The 18,409-nt window shown below is 41.4% G+C and overlaps 1 protein-coding gene across 1 annotated transcript in view; it reads right to left on the bottom strand.

Annotated features, from left to right (window-relative positions):
* The window catches only part of SHC4 (SHC adaptor protein 4), a 128,223-nt gene that overhangs the window by 27,582 nt on the left and 82,232 nt on the right, over nucleotides 1–18,409 (bottom strand). Inside the window, exons 6-9 of the mRNA XM_082841197.1 lie at nucleotides 17,334–17,385; nucleotides 7,399–7,522; nucleotides 5,793–5,964; nucleotides 3,436–3,496 (exon numbers count right to left, since the gene is read on the bottom strand). Coding sequence (XP_082697323.1) covers nucleotides 3,436–3,496; nucleotides 5,793–5,964; nucleotides 7,399–7,522; nucleotides 17,334–17,385 — 409 coding nt within the window. The remainder of the gene's footprint in view (nucleotides 1–3,435; nucleotides 3,497–5,792; nucleotides 5,965–7,398; nucleotides 7,523–17,333; nucleotides 17,386–18,409) is intronic.

Below are 18,409 nucleotides of genomic sequence, written 5' to 3' on the forward strand. Positions count from 1 at the left end.
TAAAAACTGTCTATTTGCTATTTTGGCAACTGCTATTAATTTGGTGACTGGTCATAAATTTCTGATCTTATTTATTTATTTATTTATTTGGCTTCATCAGGTCTTAGTTGTGGCACGCAGGACCTTTGTTGCAGCATGCAGGATCTTGTGGCACGTGGGCTTCTCTAGTTGCAGCACGCGGGCTTCTCTAGTTGCGGCACGCAGGCTTTTCTCTAGTTGTGGTGTGCGGGCTCAGTAGTTGTGGCACATGGGCTCAGTAGTTGCAGCACGCAGGCTTAGTTGCCCCATGGCATGTGGGATCTTAGTTCCCCAACCAGGGATCAAGCCCATCTCCCCTGCATTGGGAGGTGGATTCTTAACCACTGGGCCACCAGGGAAGCCCTCAGATCACTTTTAAACACATACCCAAGTAGTCATAGGCAGGCCCCAAGACAGGAACCCCTGACTTCTGGGTGTCTGTGGATTAAAAGACACTGAGTTAGGAAAGTCTTTCCTGCCACAGCAGGAGGGACTTATACTTGTCACAGCCCCTGGAGCAGGGGTTGAGTCCTTCGATCCCTCTATGTGCTGAGTGGCTGAGGTCTGGGGAAATGGCTTCCTAGCACTCTGGTTCCCACTGGAAGTTAGAACCTGCTTTTCTAAGAAAACAATGCTGTAGCTCAGTGATTTTCAGGGGAAGAGGATATCCAGCTGGAGGGTTTTTTCCAAACTATAAACACCATCTCTCACCTCCCCGAGATTCTGAAAGGTTCCCAGCCATGAATTGTTACCTTATTGCCACCAAAAAGGAAGACAGTGTGCTGAAGCTCAGTATTGGTCCCAGACTCTTCCACAATTAGAGTATAACTAAAGAACAGATGCTTACAATAGAATATCCTATTGTTGTATTTGTCATTACAACATATACACTTAAGCTCCAGTATAGGAAACCAAATAGTAGAATATGGTCACTTGTCTAGGAGATAGCCAACGTGGCTAAAATTAATTCTACGGAAAAATAGATTCCAGGCTCCAAATAAGTGTTTATTACAAAAGTCTGTTCTTGAGTTTGGATCTGATAGTGGCTTAGGGCATGTGTAAAGCATGAAAGAATAAGGAGTTACGTTGTTTGTTAGTTTAAAGGAGAAATAAAACCAAGATAAACAGAAAGAACAAATTGGATTCTATGACAAGGTTATACTCACAAAAAGAAAAATCTTGAATAAAGTTGAAATAGTGTTGCTTTGAGGGGAAGGACACTTTAAAAATGTAAAATAAAAACCAAGGTGAAAGCTTCTGAGGAAAAAAAAAGAAAGGAGACCTTGCCCCTTTTCTCTGATGGTAGTGTCGTGATTTCGAACATTCAACATCATTCTAGAAATGTCGAGGATTCCTGTTCAGTGAGTTCCCTTCAGAAGCTAGGTGGCTGAGGCTAGCGGGGCGTGCCATGACGACTGCTTAATGGGGAGGAGGGATGAGCCGTGGGAAAAGAGGTATTGGGGCAGGGCGAAACATTTTGGAGTTCCACAGGACTCTCTCCTAGATCCAAAACTCTCTCTCCCCCTCCATGTACCCTCTCAATGCAGTGATCTGGGAACTGGTCCTGGCACACTTAGGAATACCAGTACTCATTTATACTCTTTCTCTCCCTTCCCCTCCCACTTCCCTCTCTGTGCCTGGATAATTCCCACTCATCCTTCAGGTCTTAGTTTGGTTGTTACTTCTTTCGGAGACCCTCTCTAGCCTCCCAGATTAAGTTAGGTTTCCCTGTTATTTGTTCCCATAACATCCTGGGCTTTGAAACGCTCATCACATTTGTAAGCACTGGTTTAAGGTATGCCCTCTGGCTAAACTGCAAAAGACATGAATGCCAATTGTGTCTCCATCCCTAGCACCCAGCTCAGGGCCCCACCCCACAGGACGACCTGATGATCACTGAGTCATTGTTGGATAAATGAAGAACATAGAATGAGAAAAAACAGGATGTGGAGACAGTTCAAAGTGAGCTTCAGCACAGGCAGAAAATGGATACAAGACTACAAAGCACATGTGGGATGTTCCTGACTATTAAATCCTAGGTTAGAAATCTCTAGGGTAAAGGAAAAGAGGAACGAAGGAAGGAACTGCAGCTCCTAGAGGACACAGTTTTAAAAAGACATTTACACTTGACACTAATTTGTTTTAGTCATATTATTAAGAATTCATTTGGAATTTTAAATACCTTTAAAGAGTGGCATCGAATTTTAATTTCCTTCAAAAAGAACCATGTTTTTAAAGAATTTAAAATACTGCCTCTGCTCACTACTCTGATTATCTTTGCAGGGTGGAGGAAAGTGGTAATCACAGCCGTACCAAGACCCTCAGGTACCCCCACTGTATAAGAAATAATAAAATTCATGGGTTATACTGGCAAAATTCCATAAGAAATATGAAGATATCCTTGGAAGTGAGAAACTACCTTCTAGTTGGCAAGTGTCTGCTAATTTAATTTGAGTTCCAAAGTGTGGTTCTCCAACTCTATCCTCCACTGCACTATTTACAATGTCCAGTTATCTCCCCCTCTAAAGCTGCAAAACTGCCCTTCCCAAAGAAATACTTTCAACAATTTATAAGAATAAAATGACTAACTAGCAGTAGAATTCTTTTATGAAAATGTATTTCCAACTTGATAGTCTATGCCCTACATTTGTGTTGTGGAAAAGTTGTGCCTGATGTCAATTATCACATGCAGTAATAAGATATTTAATACCCTGACAAGTATGGGGTGTATGAACCTCTAATTGGGACTCTCACGTTTCAGATTTCTTTTTGTTCCCTTTGCCAAGCAGAAATAAAGGTTTTCTCTTAATCCTAATGGAGTTGACGAGCATCAATTTTCATATTAGCTTATTATTGTCTGATATCCTTTGAAATGGAACTGCCTTGAGTTTTGAGTAGAGAAATCACCTTTCCAGTAAGAGAGCTTTCATGATATCCAAGCAGTGAGGGACTTCCCTGGTGGCGCAGTGGTTGAGAGTCCGCCTGCCGATGCAGGGGACACGGGTTCGTGCCCCGGTCCGGGAAGATCCCACGTGCCACGGAGCGGCTGGGCCCGTGAGCCATGGCTGCTGAGCCTGCGCGTCCGGAGCCTGTGCCCCGCAACGGGAGAGGCCACGACAGTGAGAGGCCCACGTACCGCAAAAAAAAAAAAAAAAAAAAAGCAGTGAAAGATTCCATAAAGCAGAATTGTAGTGTGGAAGAGTACACAGGAGCAGGGGAGAACCATAGCTTTTCAACTGACACACATGTGGCATTCTGCACTTCTCAGAATGTGGGAAGCCTGCAACTGAAGCATTACATGTTTGGTTATATACACCTGACTTTCCCATGAACTATTTAAGAGCAAGGGCCACACACGACCATATAACGTAGAAGAAATAAGGAGAGTGGCAGATGGAGAAGGGCAATTGTACCTACCTATTGCCCTGCTTTGTTCTAGACAGTTCTCATACACACTGCTGCACTTGGAGTTTCCCGGCTGTATAAACAACAAATTGTGAAACATTTACAAACATAGTAAACGTTCATAAACTTTCAAAAAACACACAAAACACTAATAATGCTCCCAGCAGAATTTAGCCGACAACTCCATTTTCTGACACAGGAAGTGTCTGACAGGTGAGAAAAAGAAACTGAGATTTTGGACGGGGAGTATAGCCTCCTTTCCCAGTGCACTGTTTTGGAACTGCAGAGGTGGGTCTGATTAGGGTGGCGGAGGTCATAAATGTAAGGTCTATATCCTGAGGGTTATAGACCTCGGCTTGGGAGGTCACATTCCAGGATTCAATCCAAGCTCAGCCAGAAAGTGTGATTTCCAGGACACTTATATAAACACTGGCCATTTAGCAAACCTCTATCTAACCGTGAACTGGCAGATTGGAGCCCCACTCTACTCAGGTTTGTGCCAGACCCACTTTTCATCCCTGAAAAATCTCATGCTATCAAAGGCTTCAATTATCCCATATACACACAGCTCTCTTCAGTAAGGGTATGGGATCTACTGATGCCTTTGAGAAGGGCAATGTCTTTGCTTTAGAAAGATTAATCCAGCAATACCATGCAAGAGGGTTTAAAGGGATGAAACTGGAGACAAGGAAGGGGCTTTCAGAATCATCTGGGCAAGTGAGGACCAGAACTTAGAAAGATGCAACAGGAATGAAAAAGGTTGGGTAGATTTAAGATACTTTCATGGTAGGATCCTAAGTCTTGAAGACTGAGTTGATAAGTGTGAGAAAACAAAAGACTGTAGATCAGTGAAAGAATAGGAGTGCCATTAATAAACACGAGTACGTCAGGAGAGGGATCTAGCTTGGCGTCAAGGTAAAATGCTGAGTCTAATCTTGGTATAAACAAGCAATGAAATGCTTGTGGCGTCACAGCTGGAGAGGTAGGTAATGGCTGAAGACAGAGAAGCTGGTGGAGTGTGTGCACAGGTGGCATGTCAGAGGAGAAACCAGGGCCAAGGGCAGAGCACTGGACAGGGATTCCATGGTGGTAAGGCTTGGGTTTGCAGGGGAGGGCATGCAAGAAAACAAGATATAAAAAGGAAAGATGTGGGCTTCCCTGGTGGCGCAGTGGTTGAGAATCCGCCTGCCGATGCAGGGGACACGGGTTCATGCCCCAGTCTGGGAAGATCCCACATGTCACAAAGCGGCTGGGCCCGTGAGCCATGGCCGCTAAGCCTGCGTGTCCAGAGCCTGTGCTCCACAACGGGAGTAGACACAGCAGTGAGAGGCCCGCGTACCACAAAAAAAAAAAAAAAGGAAAGATGCAACTTACTTTGAAACGCATCAAAAATCAGATGGATTGATGGGTGATAGTTAACAACATAGGATGACAGGGCAAATAGAGTAGAATTATAATTGTAGAATCTAGGTGGTGAGTATATGAGTGTTTGTGTGTAATTCTTTCAACTTTTTTGTAAGTTTGAATATACTCAATAAAATGTTAGAAAACATGAAAAAAGAAAGAAAAGCAGCAACTAGAGATGCAGAATGCGAATGACATGATGAAAATGTTTAGAAGCTAACAGAAGAGGTCTAAAAAAAAAAGAGGCAGCCAACAGATATCACAGGCTATAGACAGATTCAGAATATTGAAGAAGGAAATAGATTTAACAATTAAACTGTTGGTGACCAAAAAAAAAAGTTGGTGACCACTGTAAAAGAAATTTCTATCAACTTGTCAAGCAGAGTTCAGATTTTGGAAGTGTAGTGTGGATGTGAATGCAGAAATACAGGCAGTGTTTTCTAGAAGTTTGTGGGTGAAAGGAAGGTGAAAGAGAGGTAGGACATTATTAGATGAGTTGGAGGAGTCCGAGTTTATTTGCAGACAGAAGCGAAAGAACAAGTAGACAGACAGAGAATAAAGACTGAGACAGAGGTTGATGGACAGAACAAGGGCACAGAGTTGGTAGGAGGGGATGGGATCAGGAGCTCAGGGAGAAGATTAGCCATGGAGACAGTAGCTAAGGAAGAGAACCAAGGAGAACACAGGAAGACTTGGAGATGCGGAAGGGTGAAGTTGAAAATAACATGTTGGACCGTCCTTGTCTTCCCAATGAAGTAAGATGTGAGGTCACTTGCTGAGGATGAGGTTGGGGGATTGGGAGTAAAATTAGTGAGTACAGGTTCCGACAATGATTCACTCTCTGGCTCTGTACTGAGGAAGATGATACCTTCTCTAAACTAGCATTTGGTAATCCTCAAATTAAGCTCTCAGTGGTAAGGACAGAAATGCATTGTTAGCTCTAATAGCATTAAAATGTTACTTACCAAATAGCACAACTTTTCACACCGTATGGGGCAGTAAGCCATTTGTTCTGTGGTTTGAACTTTGATCCGTACATCTGAAACACCACCTGCAGGTGGCTGCTTGCCCGGGATTTCATTGTAATACTCATGATCTTCTCTCTCCTCAGTATGGTCATCAACATGCACCTCCTCACTGTAAGGGAAAAAAGAATCCCCAAGAGGCTGGGTGGGAATTCAAATGCTGTAGGGGATGTAGAGTGATCAGAACCATGCAAATCGTCCTGAAAACATCTAGATGGAAGCAACCAGATGGCTGAATTGTTAGGTTTCTGTAGACAATTAAAGTGGGGTAAGCCAACAAAAAGTGCCAAGGGTGATGCTTTTGTGTCTCCTCTCAGTGATACAATATATACATACACATATATATATGAACTCCCCGAATGTCAGTTGTTTTTGTCAATCGGATAAAAACACAAAGTTTTCCTGGATTTTTCCAGCACTCTTTCATTGTACCATTTTGGAAATGTTTTGCTCAAAGGAAATTTAAATATTGGGCAGTGGGCCTGGCCCAGTTTACTAAAGCAAGATGAAAAAACTAGAAGGCTATGGCCAGCTAACTTGTCTGCACAAATCTGGAGTATATGAGATTCATAAAGAAATATTAGAACCATATGTGGCAAGTGGGGAGATTTGTGTAAACATGCATTGTTTTTAAAATTGAAACAGGGCAAAAAAAGAAACACAGATTTTTCTTCCAAATTGGAATTAGTAAAAGTTTCTTACGAGAAAGAATAAATCAAGTCCATTTGAACTGAGCTGATTCCACTGACAACCCACACAGTTTTGTTGGGTTCATTACATGTCAACAAAACAACAGCACTAAGAGGTAAGTGCTACCCTAGGAAAAATTCAACAAGGCCTGCTGGTAGTCCCTCCCCTTTGCTACCCTAGACCACCTCATACCTCATCTCAAACCCGGTGTCTGTTGATACACAAAATGACAAATTAGGGGGGTTCCAGAAATGCATTTAAAAGTGTCCAAATATTTTATTTCTTGGGCGTGAATTCTGCAAGTCAGGGGCCTCACTGCATTCCACACATGGTGGAGTCTGACAGGCCTGAAAAGCGTTCAGCTTTCATTGTGGACTAGACAGAACAACCAGATCCCTGGGTCATGTCATGTTCTACCCCTGCCACAGTCTGGCTGGAGCTGATCTATTTGCACTGCAAATGAACAAACTAATAGGAATTCCTGCCACAGACGTTTGATTCTTATTATTTTGCTCTTCTTTCTTAATTTTTTTAACTGACCTGCCAGGGATCTGGGGTTGAAACAAACCTAAGGAGTTTGTTCATGCTCATTGTATGACATTACCTAATTAATTCATAGCTCTGTATACCATCAGAGAAACAGGGTCGACCCCTTCTCACTTTTAGTGTTTCCTCTAATTCTATTACAAAGCAAAAGGAAATACCTGAACAAATATGAATGGAAGAAAAATAGAAATGTCACTATTAGTTTGTACTGAAACTGTACCTATTTGTAAAAAAAAATTACTAAGTTCATATTAATTTTAAAACGAAACAAAATATGATAAGTCAAATAATTATAGAACTCCCGGCTGACCTTTCAGAAGAAGTATTCAAAGAAGGATTTTTCAAATACTGTTTAAACCGGAGTTCAAAAGCCTGCCCTATGGTACTTATGACGTCTTGGGCCATTCCATTGCTGCATTCCAATATGTGGCAGGCTGCAAGAGGACATACAAAAAAATTACAATAAATTTTCAGTAAGAGAAGATTAGATAAGTTCAAAATACTTCCAGGACATGAACTGGTAATTGAGTAAAAGTAGGTTTACAAGCTCTCTTCAGCTCTGAAATGGCATACTTCATATTTCATACGCATCAAAGAGAAGAAACATTCATATTTGACAACTAAGTATCTCAAAACACTTATAAATTTTGGCCTGGAGGCAGGTATTTGGGGCCCACATTTTAATAAAGGCAGACTGATCGTGACTAATAATGTGACCCATGTTCAGTGTTCGCTCTAGAATTCAATACAGAAGATGCTTAGGGCAGCAACCTGACGGGAAGATGAGGTTTACAGCCTTGTCTTTGCATGGTACACTACAGATGACTGAGAAAGGGTAACTCTCTAAACCTCCCCCCACAAAACGGGGGATGAGCTACTGGTGAAGAGAGGGGCTTTAGAATACCCCCTCCTCTAGCCATCCCTTTTCCCTGTCATTGCTACTAGAAAGCGGTGATGGTATGGTAATCCCTATCTTTGAAATCCTATTAAAGAACTATCTCCAGTAAACATCCAGACCAAGATTCCATGAAGCTGACATTACTAGAAGATATTAAAATTTTTATTAGACACTTTCTTTGAAAAACAGTTACTGGAAAGGGCTAGTTATCACTAGCAAATTAAAGAAATAAATTGTGGAGGGGGCAGCTGACAGAACATCACAAACGAATTGGCACATCCGCTGCTGTGTAAAAACCAGAGCTTGTGTTCAGGGACTATAAATTAATCTCCCCATCATATGGAATATCAGTTGCCTTCGTTAGAGTATGGTGTTGTGCTCAGGGCCTTACAATACAAAACCTGAATTGAATTTGAAGTTTCCTCAGGATGGCTTAGAAAAGAGTCATAAGGATGACTTAAAGATATAGGCAATAAAGTCTCATGAGAAATTTTTAAAACATATATTGGTTTGTATACCCTGAAGAATTGAGGGATGAGGAAAAGCTTGATAATGGTTCAATATATACAAGAATGTTGTAAAAACTGTCAGCTATTCTCTGAGAATAGGAAAGGCTTAAGTGAGTACATAGCAAAATAGCTTAGATACCAGGGAAGCTGTGAAACGGTGGAACTGTGGAACCAACACTGGAACATTTTACTAAAAGGGATACCTGAGGAGAGGAGGATACCTGTCGTGATGGAATGATTTAACTGTGTTGACTTGGAAGCGTGATTTTAGGCTCTGCATTGTCTTGAAAAGGATTTTGTATTATTTAAAGTAAAATTCATTCACTTCTAACTGAATTTGCAGAGCCTGTAACAGAGGGTTAAGGTAGAACTTACAATGGTGTTTCCTAGCTTTATGCTGATATCATCTCAAGAAATCTCAGATAATTCTCATTTCAGAATTAGCTGAACATTTACTTAAAGAATTGATGTCTCTGAACTTTGGGAAGGGGTGTGTGTGTGTGTGTGTGTGTGTGTGTGTGTGTGTGCGCGTGTGTGTGCGTGCGTGCAGGGGGTGGCATCAGTAAATCAAACCATGCTAAGGTGTCCAATCTCCAAAAGGGTTAATTATCATTTCTTACAAGGCTGTCCCTTTAAAGAAGCAATTTGGATCTTGAAATAGACTTAGGAGCCAATTACAGTTTTGAAAACTCAATTAAGAATATCTATAAGTTAATATCCTTTTTACCAAAGGAAAATGTTTGGTCTGTCTTTAGACTGCCATTGTATATTGCCCCTTCTTTTTCTCTACACTAGCTTCACACAGTGACCAACACATAGAATGTGTTCTAAAAATATGTGATGAATGAATAATTCTGATTTTTCTAATCACACCCATAATTCTACTGTGAGAAACTGTCTTCAACGTTACCATTATGGGGCAGCATCTCACAACCAGTGAGTGGTATAGATGATTGCTTGGGACATTTGTGAAAATGGTCTCCTCTTTCTTGGTCAGGCCTCATATCCTTAAACCTACAAAGCGCCCTTGGAGATGTGTCCTCTGGTGGAGCTAAAACAGTTGTGTTATGTTCTGAGAAGAAAAGGTAATTCACTTGAATTCTTTTCTTTTCATCCATAAATTCCTGGTCCAATTAAAAATGAAGTCAAGACCAGGAATCATATCAAAATGGAAACAATTTTTGTAATTTTATTTTCTCTTAGGATCAAGGAGATGTCTTGAGATAAAGATGGAAAAGATAACGAGAGAGGCAGGAAAAGGAAAGGAGGGAGGGAGGGAGGGAGGGAGGGAGGGAGGGAGGAAGACCAAAGTGCACCTCCCATGAGAGGGATGTGAGAACAAAGATGGCTGAAAAAACACTGTGAAAAGATTCAGATCCCAGTTCAAGTTCTAATTATGCCACAATCTGTGTGAATAAGGTACTCTATAGCAAGGTCCTCACCTGCCAAGACAGGGCCCTGTGTGATCTCTGAATCCCTTCTTGCTTTATAGAAATCCTATCCTCCCTCAGTCGCAGTAGCTTAAACCCTCTGAGGTACAGGGCAAGGCACATGGGCACAGGAATGAATGAATCAACCCACCCACTTACTGTCCTCTACCACTTCTCATGTACTTCTAAAATGTTTATTTCTCTCAACTTTGCTGACTCTGATACTTGAGGTTTTTGTCCTGTTCCTGGGCTGATGCTACCAACACACTTTCTGCTTTGCTCTGGATGACCTTATTGCTGTCATATTACTTTTTTTTTGGATTAAACAGAAAAAAAAAAAAAAGAAAACACAGTGGTGCCTATCTCCATGAAAGAAACAACTGGACAAAAAGTCTGACCCTGTGCAGGTGTCCTGTGCAGCCTCACCAACTTCAGGGAACACACACATTTTGATGGTGCTCTCGTTGCCACTCACATGCTGCTCTGTGAAAATGCTCTTTGTTCTTTTCTAGGTTGGTCATGAGCCAGAATAGGAACGGGTTTGCCCCCTTTCCCAGTGCTAGACCCATCTCCAAAAATTCAGATAAGCACCAGCTTAGCCAGGACTTTCCCAATCTTTAGCTAATGGGAAGGAAGAAAGACAGCATATAAAAAGTCCCAATTCCCCAAGAAAGGATTTGACTTTCCAGTGATGTGATAATTTTGCATGGAGGCCTGAGCCTTGACCTCCATATCTGGAATCAGAAACACACCTGGGTTCTTTTCATCCTGCCTTGTAGCCAGATAGACCTACAATTCTATTCTTAGTATCAGGTACTGTACTATATTAAGTAAGATTTAAAAGAATCTTGGATTCTTATTCTTTTGTCGTTTTCATGTGGTTTCCTAATTGGAGAGTCATGGACAAGAGGCTGAAAACAATTCTTCAAGAATAACAGGCCCTTCTTTATTGTTTTATATTTAAATGGACCAGTTTTATTGTTTTCGTTGCTCGTCTGCTTGCTGCTTTTGGTTTTTATCAGAAAATTAGAAATTCAAGAGTGCAGCTTCTCAGATCAACCACCAGATGGTGCTGTGGGACTGAAGCGCAGAGCCTACCACCCCTCAGGAAGAAACCAGCCTGAAGAAGCTAGCCTGCAGTCCAGTCCATAGTTTCAGAATGTCACTAGGACCATAACACATGTATTTTATAACCATAAATATACATAATTGGGTTAATTTAAATTGGTTTTACAGTGTTCTTTTGTTTTGTTTTTGGTTTTTTTTTTTTGCTTTCTTTTGGGTTTTTTTTTGCTTTCTTCAGAGACTCAGGACCATGGCCTTCCTATATCCAGGTAGTTCAGGTAAACTGGGACCTCTTCACAGACTAGATTCAGAGAAAATATTTAAGCCTTTCTGGACTGTACACATTTGGAGTAAGAAGTGAAGAGATTTCCTCATTTACAGCAATTACAGGGGCAGGCTGTATTAGTCACTAGGTAAACTCAAAACACTCTTACTGGAACTTACCTTTTCTACAGAAAAGGCCTTTTATAGAATAAGGGGTTCAGTAAAGAGTCCTAGCCAAGATGGAAAAAGTGGCAGCTTCCCTGCCTGAACGCACTAATGCTATAAGTGAATCAAGCAGATGGGAGATAGTGGGAGCATTCAGGATTATTAGCATGAAGCCTGGCTCCGCCCGGCTCTCCTCATCCCTGAGGTCTGGCTCCTGCCTTGACCCATGCACTGACACACTGTGCTTCCCATGGTGACCAGTGGCCTGTCAACTGCTGGACTGAATGGCATTTTCTACCTCCATTGCCCTTAACTCTTCTTCAGTCTGAGACATTCCCAGGTTCTTCTCCCAGAGAAACTGCTCTTCGTGCATCTTAGCGGATACTCATCTCTTGGTCTTCTCCCACTCCCTGAGACTCTCAGCCTTCTTCTTTCTGGGTTCTTCCTCCAGTGATCTAGCTCACCCTTAGGGCTAAGAAGCTGCAGCTTTTCCAAACCTGCACCAGAAGGCCTGTCTCTCCTCAGGCCCCACAAACCTCTGGGCGTCTCCTTTCTACTGAACGTTTTCCCCTGGATGAACCAAACTCACCAGCGAAGTTTATAACATTGTCTTTCTGATTTCACTGCTTTTTGTATTTATTCAAGGATTCAGAACATTCTTTTCTTTTTACTAATGTAATAAATATTCATTATAGTAGTTTTAGAAAACAGAAAGACTCTAGGAAATAAAAATTACATAAGTCTCACTATCCAGGAATAACTACATACTATTAACATTTTGGCATGTGTCTTTCCAGTCTTTTTCTCTTTTACATCTTTACTGGAGTATAACTGCTTTACAGTGTTCTGTTAGTTTCTGCTGTATAATAAAGCGAATCGGCTCTACGTACACACATATCCCCATATCCCCTCCCTCTTGAGCCACCCTCCCACCCTCCCTATCCCACCCCTCTAGGTCGTCACGAAGCACCGAGCTGATCTCCCTGTGCTATATGCAGCTGCTTCCCACTAGCTAGCTATTTTACATTTGGTAGTGTATATATGTCCATGCCACTCTCTCACTTCGTCCCAGCTTCCCCTTCCCCTTCCCCCACCTCTGTCCTCAAGTCTGTTTCTCTACATCTGTGTCTTTATTCCTGTTCTGCCCCTAGGTTCAACAGAACCATTTTTTTTTTTAGATTCCATATATATGTGTTAGCATACGGTATTTGTTTTCCTCTTTCTGACTTACTTCACTCTGTATGACAGACTCTAGGTCCGTCCACCTCACTACAAATAACTCAATTTTGTTTCTTTTTATGGCTGAGTAATATTCCATTGTATATATGTGCCACATCTTGTCTTTCCTATCTTTTTTCCAAAAAACTACCTGGAATCATACCATACACATTGTTTCATAATCTGCTTTTTGTACTCAATAACATTAATTGCTGCATGGTAGTACAGTCTATGGATTCATTTAAATAACTTGCTATTTATGAATACTGAATTTTCTCTTTCCTATTGTATCAATAACATATGACAGTGATCTTTACTGCTTAATCTTTGTGCATGGCTTATTTCCTTAGAAGTGAAGTTGCTGGTTCAAAAGTGTTTACCTTTTTTAAAGTTTGATGCAAATTGTCAGTTTGCTCTCTGAAACATTTGGATCTGCAGTGTTCAAGAGTTACTACTACTCTAAATCACGTTTTACCTTTTATCAAAGACAAAGTATGATATCTAATTATAATTTGTGTTTCTTTGATTACTAGTAAGGTTAAAGTTGTTTTTTTTTTTTTATGTTTCTTGGTGCCTTGTAATCTTCTTTCGTAAATGTGTGCTCCAGACCTGGAGTCGGTCCAGGTACTTACTGGCTGGGTGAGTTTAGTAAAACCATCTTTTCTCAATTCCAGAGTTTGCTTCTACAAAAAATGAGTAACATTAATACCTACCTCATAGGATGGTTGTGAGGTTGAAATGAGACCATGCAGACTAAATACTCTTGATAATGCCTGGCATGTGGTGAGCACGCAGTAAGTAACTTTCTTGTTCTTATTTCTCTATTGGATTGCTTTTCCTATTTGTAAAAATCCCTGTTTCTTTAGTGCACACCACTTCAAATCGCTCAGGACAATAATAATAATGGCTATCATTTATAGCATACTTATAATGAGCCAGGCACTGAGAGATTTGCATTGCATATAATATCTCATTAAATCCTCAGGATCATCTGATTTCTTTTTTTTTTTTTATCAATGCTCGTAGCTAAATAGCTCCCAAGTACTATTAGTTCACAATTTTGTCCAGACCGTCCCTTCTTCCCCCAGTGCAGTTTAAAGCATCATCACCCCTGCCCAGGACCAATGAGATGTCCTCCAAGTTGGACTCTACAATTCCAGACTGCTTTCCTGCCCTCCAATATCACCTTTACGGATACAAAGGCCAGAAAAATTATCATTTTTTAATTTCAGTAGAATGGCAGAAGCCAGGATAATTTTTTATAAAGCTCAAAATCTTCAACAGCTCCCAGTGACCTTTTGGCTGGCATTCAAAGCCTCCACAATCTCCCTACCTTTTCAGCCATGGCTCCCCTACTTCTACTCTTTGCTTTCCCTGCAATCCCACCTTTACCCACCATCCAAACCCACAGCCCCAAGCTCTCACTGCACAGCTCTTCCACCTGCGCCTTTATTCACTTATTGCACAAAGCCTACCTGGGCAGCTGCCAGGCTCCAGGCACTATTCCCTATGCTCCCCTACTTCTCCTGCACACCCTACAGCTTCTGTTTCTCTCCCCCGTGATGATGAGCCCATGGTGGCCAGGAATTATTTTTCTCCCACAACAATTACCTCAGCCCATTGTAAATTAGTATGTAATTAATAATTATTTGTGGACTCAAGAGCTGTGTTGGTACTTTTGTACAGAAATTAAAGTCCAGAGGCTCAGGTGAGGGGGAAGGATTTAACACTAGAGGGATGTGCAAGCAGTGGGTATGTCGTGAACAGAGTGGCTTCTCGCAGAAGGCTTCCCAACCAAGATAAACGAGAGAAGGGGTGAGGGGACAAGAAAAGGAGTGATGAGGAGATACTAACTTTTTTGCCCAAGAAAATCACCGTAGATTTCTAAGTCATTTAGCTACTCAACAGAACTGGTTCCCTAAAGAAGAAAGATGAGAAGAGACTGTAAAGGAAATGATGCTTTCCCTGTATTACCTCAGTTACTCCTCCCAATAACACCAGCAAGTAGATGTTATTTCTCCCACTTAAAGAAACTGAGGTTCAGGACGTGAAACAGCTTGGCTGAGGCCTATGGTGAGATGGGGGAAGAATTATGATTCCCACCCAGACTGTCTGACTCCAGCACCTTTCCTACTTCCTATACACGGGCTGGGGACTAAAAAAAGAAAACAATGAAACCTCTATTTGAACCATTTCTGAATCTATTCTCAACTCTCAAATCCCATCCATGAGCTCAGTCAATAGTTCTCATAAATGCCTTTGCAGAATCCCCAGGCCGGGATCCCCGTGGATCCCCTTCTAGCAACTCAGCTCTGATGAACTACTCGGACACCAGAACAGGAGATTTCAAAGTGAACAAGTTATGGAATTTAAGGGAAAAAAAATGTCATGAAGAACCTAGGGGTAAGACAGGAATAAAGACACAGACCTACTAGAGAACGGACTTGAGGATATGGGGAAGGGGAAGGGGAAGCTGTGACAAAGCGAGAGAGAGGCATGGACATATATACACTACCAAACGTAAGGTAGAGAGCTAGTGGGAAGCAGCTGCATAGCACAAGGAGATCAGCTCGGTGCTTTGTGACCACCTGGAAGGGTGGGATAGGGAGGGTGGGAGGGAGGGAGAGGATATGGGAACATATGTATATGTATAACTGATTCACTTTGTTATAAAGCAGAAACTAACACACCATTGTAAAGCAATTATACTCCAATAAAGATGTAAAAAAAAAAAAGTGAACAAGTTGCATCGTACTTGCTCTGCCTCTCGTATTTCCCTTAAGCAAGCAGGGAGATTTGCAAGCATGTGGACCCTGCTCACCATTAGCCTCAGCAAGGAGCAGAATCTTTGAACGCCTCCTGCTGTTTACTGAAGAGCAATGACATGCCTGAGATATTCAGTGACTGACGGAAAAGTTACTAAACGTCTGGATTTCCTGATCTATTTGCTCTTCCTTTCACCCTGCCCTTTTCAGGTTGAGAGAAAGGGCTTTGTTGTTCAGAGACCTTCCCAAAAATAGCATACTTTTATTCTTTAGGGAAGCTCAGGCCTGATTAAAAGAGGTTGCTCTTCTGGTATCCTTTGTTGTGTTCTGTTCCTACTCCCCCCCCGCCGTTTCCCCTTCACTAGTTCCTGTCTCTTCTATCTACTCTTTGAGCAATATCCGTTCTTTATTATGTAGTTTAGAGTCTATTTTAATGCAGTATTGCACAGTAGTTATCACCTGTTCCTTCTTTCCATCTCATCGAGCCGTGTTCTCTTGGCCTGCATTTACTGAGAATCTACCCTGTGCCAGGTCCTATGCCAGCAGCTGGTCCTCATAATTTCATTTCTGACAATCAGGATAGCTTCCAGATTGACCTCCCTCCCTCGCTGAATCCATCTACTGCATCCTGCTGCCAAACCAACCTTCCTAAATCTCTGTTTTATAAACAGCCTTCTCCACCCTTTGGCCCATAGGAGTAAGTTCCTACTTATTAGCTGTCTCCTATCTGCCCTCTAGATGCCCTTTTGACTTTTTTCTCCTCCAAACACAATCTGCATTCTAGTGTTTTATTCACCTGTCCCCAGTATGCCACGCACATTTCCGCCTCTGTGTCTTTAGAGCTCTTTGAATTTCCAAATTCCACTCCATGTGTACTTAATAAATGTTTGGGGGGCAAACTCCACCCCTGCGGTGACAGGGGATGCTGCTCTAGGCTCTAATTAAGGAGAAGAAGCAACCTAACACTCATCCCTATGAGGAGTCTGAATGTCCCAGAGTTAGGAACGAGAAGCAACACTCTGCATGTCTGTCTGCAGAGGCTCAATGGCCTAACTTCAGGCCCCTGATCCAAAGTGTGGCTGGAAGGTGAGTTTCTTAGGTAACCTTGCCAAATCCTGGGATAAGACAACTAATCAACTCACTCTTCCATTCGCTCAGTCATTCAACAAAAATAGTTACGGAACATCACCTATGTGCGAGGCATTGTGATGAGTGCTTGGGAAACAACGGTGAATAAGATAAACAGGTTCCTGCCCTCCAGGAGCTTTCAGTAGAAAGGAAAGACACTAAACACATAAACAAGTGAGTAAATAAAATAACAAAAGCGTGGGATGACTGTCAACAGAAGAGAAATAAAGTATTATGACAGCAGAGTGGCATATACTACTGGAGATGGCAGTATATGAGTCAAAGAAGGTCCCTCTGAAGAAGAGACATTTAAACTGAGATCCAAAAGATGAGAAAATGCCAGACAGAGTGACATGCCAGGCTCCTGAAGAGCAAGTGCACAGGCTCAATGCATATAAACACACACACACACACACTCGCCAAGGCCACTGCAGGCCAATGACGTCACTGGTTTCTGTCTCAAGGGTAACTCATTTGTCCGCTGGGGATGTGGCAGCCAGCCCTGTCTATTATAACCAAAACAGCTTCTCTTTCGCTTATACAAATAGATGATAAGGCTTTTGGTGTATGGGATGTAAATGGCTCAAATGACTGGTGGGATTTAAATCCCACCTATATATTTTTTCTACTTTGCTCTGGTAGCAGGGCTATTTATTTCAAACTCAGAGTTACTTAATATTTCTAGACCCCAGTATAGCATTCTAGTGACTCTCATCACTTTGCATATTGAAAATAATTGCTTGTTACTTTTTAAAGTTGGTATATACCAGCTCTTAAGAAAATCTAGAAGTTGCTTTCCATACCTCGTTGATTAACTGGATCTTTAGCTACGTAGGCAACATAGTCTGTAGTATCCTATAAAGAAGGGAAAATGATTGCATTTAAAATGAATGCATTGTTACTGTTGAATGATAAGAGTACATTTAGGATACGATACTCAGGCAAGGACCGATACTAAGGTTTCTGTTCAAAGAGCAAAGGAAAGCCATCCTAGGAGGGAACATAAACAAATATACACTATATATTTAGCAACTGTGTGTGGAGTCTACATTCTCTGCCCCTTGGGGAGAGAATCTGAAGATTAAAAAGTTAGAGGCAGACCATGCCACTAAGAACAAAAGAGAATGCAGTAGGAAATACGTTAGGACGAACATTCACAAAAAAATGGTTAGGAACTATAACTCTCCTGTGTTGAAAGTTGAAATACCAGGGGTTACGCAGTCACAAAGGTGTCACAGACTAGGATGTGGCACCATGATTTCCCTGCTGTCCAAACAGATACCACATACATCGGAAAATAAGTTGATTAAAGAGACATGGGTTTTATGGTTGTTAGCTTGCCTGTGTGCAGTGCAACTTAGGGAATAAGAGGGCAAAAATACAAGGCACTTATTTGATCAATATATAGAAAGGAGAGATCATTTTTGAGAAAGAGAACCCATGAAAAACCTAAGGAGTTCAAAAAGAGATGTGTTGCAAACTAGTGCTTACTAGTGGAGGAGGGGCAGGTGGGCAATACAGGGGTCAGGGAGTGAGAGGTACAAACTACTGGGTAGGATCAAGGATGTATGGTAAAACATGGGGAATAGAGCCAATATTTTGTAGTAAGTGTAAATGGACTTTACCTTTAAAAATTGTATAAAAATAAAAAACTTTAAAAGAAAGATAATAGCACCATTTAAACTTATGTTAAAAAAAGAGATGTTGCTGGCTTTGGAAGAACAAATAAACAAAAAGCTACTTGGCAATTCTGACTTTTATTGAAAACAGTATGCTGATGATTGAGATTTTAATAATTAAAGATGCTTTTTGTTATCTCAGTTCTCAGGGAAAAAAATACACACAATGCCGTTTGCAGATTGGAAGTATGACTCTCCAG

This window comes from Leucopleurus acutus (genome assembly GCF_964270905.1).
Source record: "Leucopleurus acutus genome assembly, chromosome: 1".
Taxonomy (NCBI): domain Eukaryota; kingdom Metazoa; phylum Chordata; class Mammalia; order Artiodactyla; family Delphinidae; genus Leucopleurus; species Leucopleurus acutus.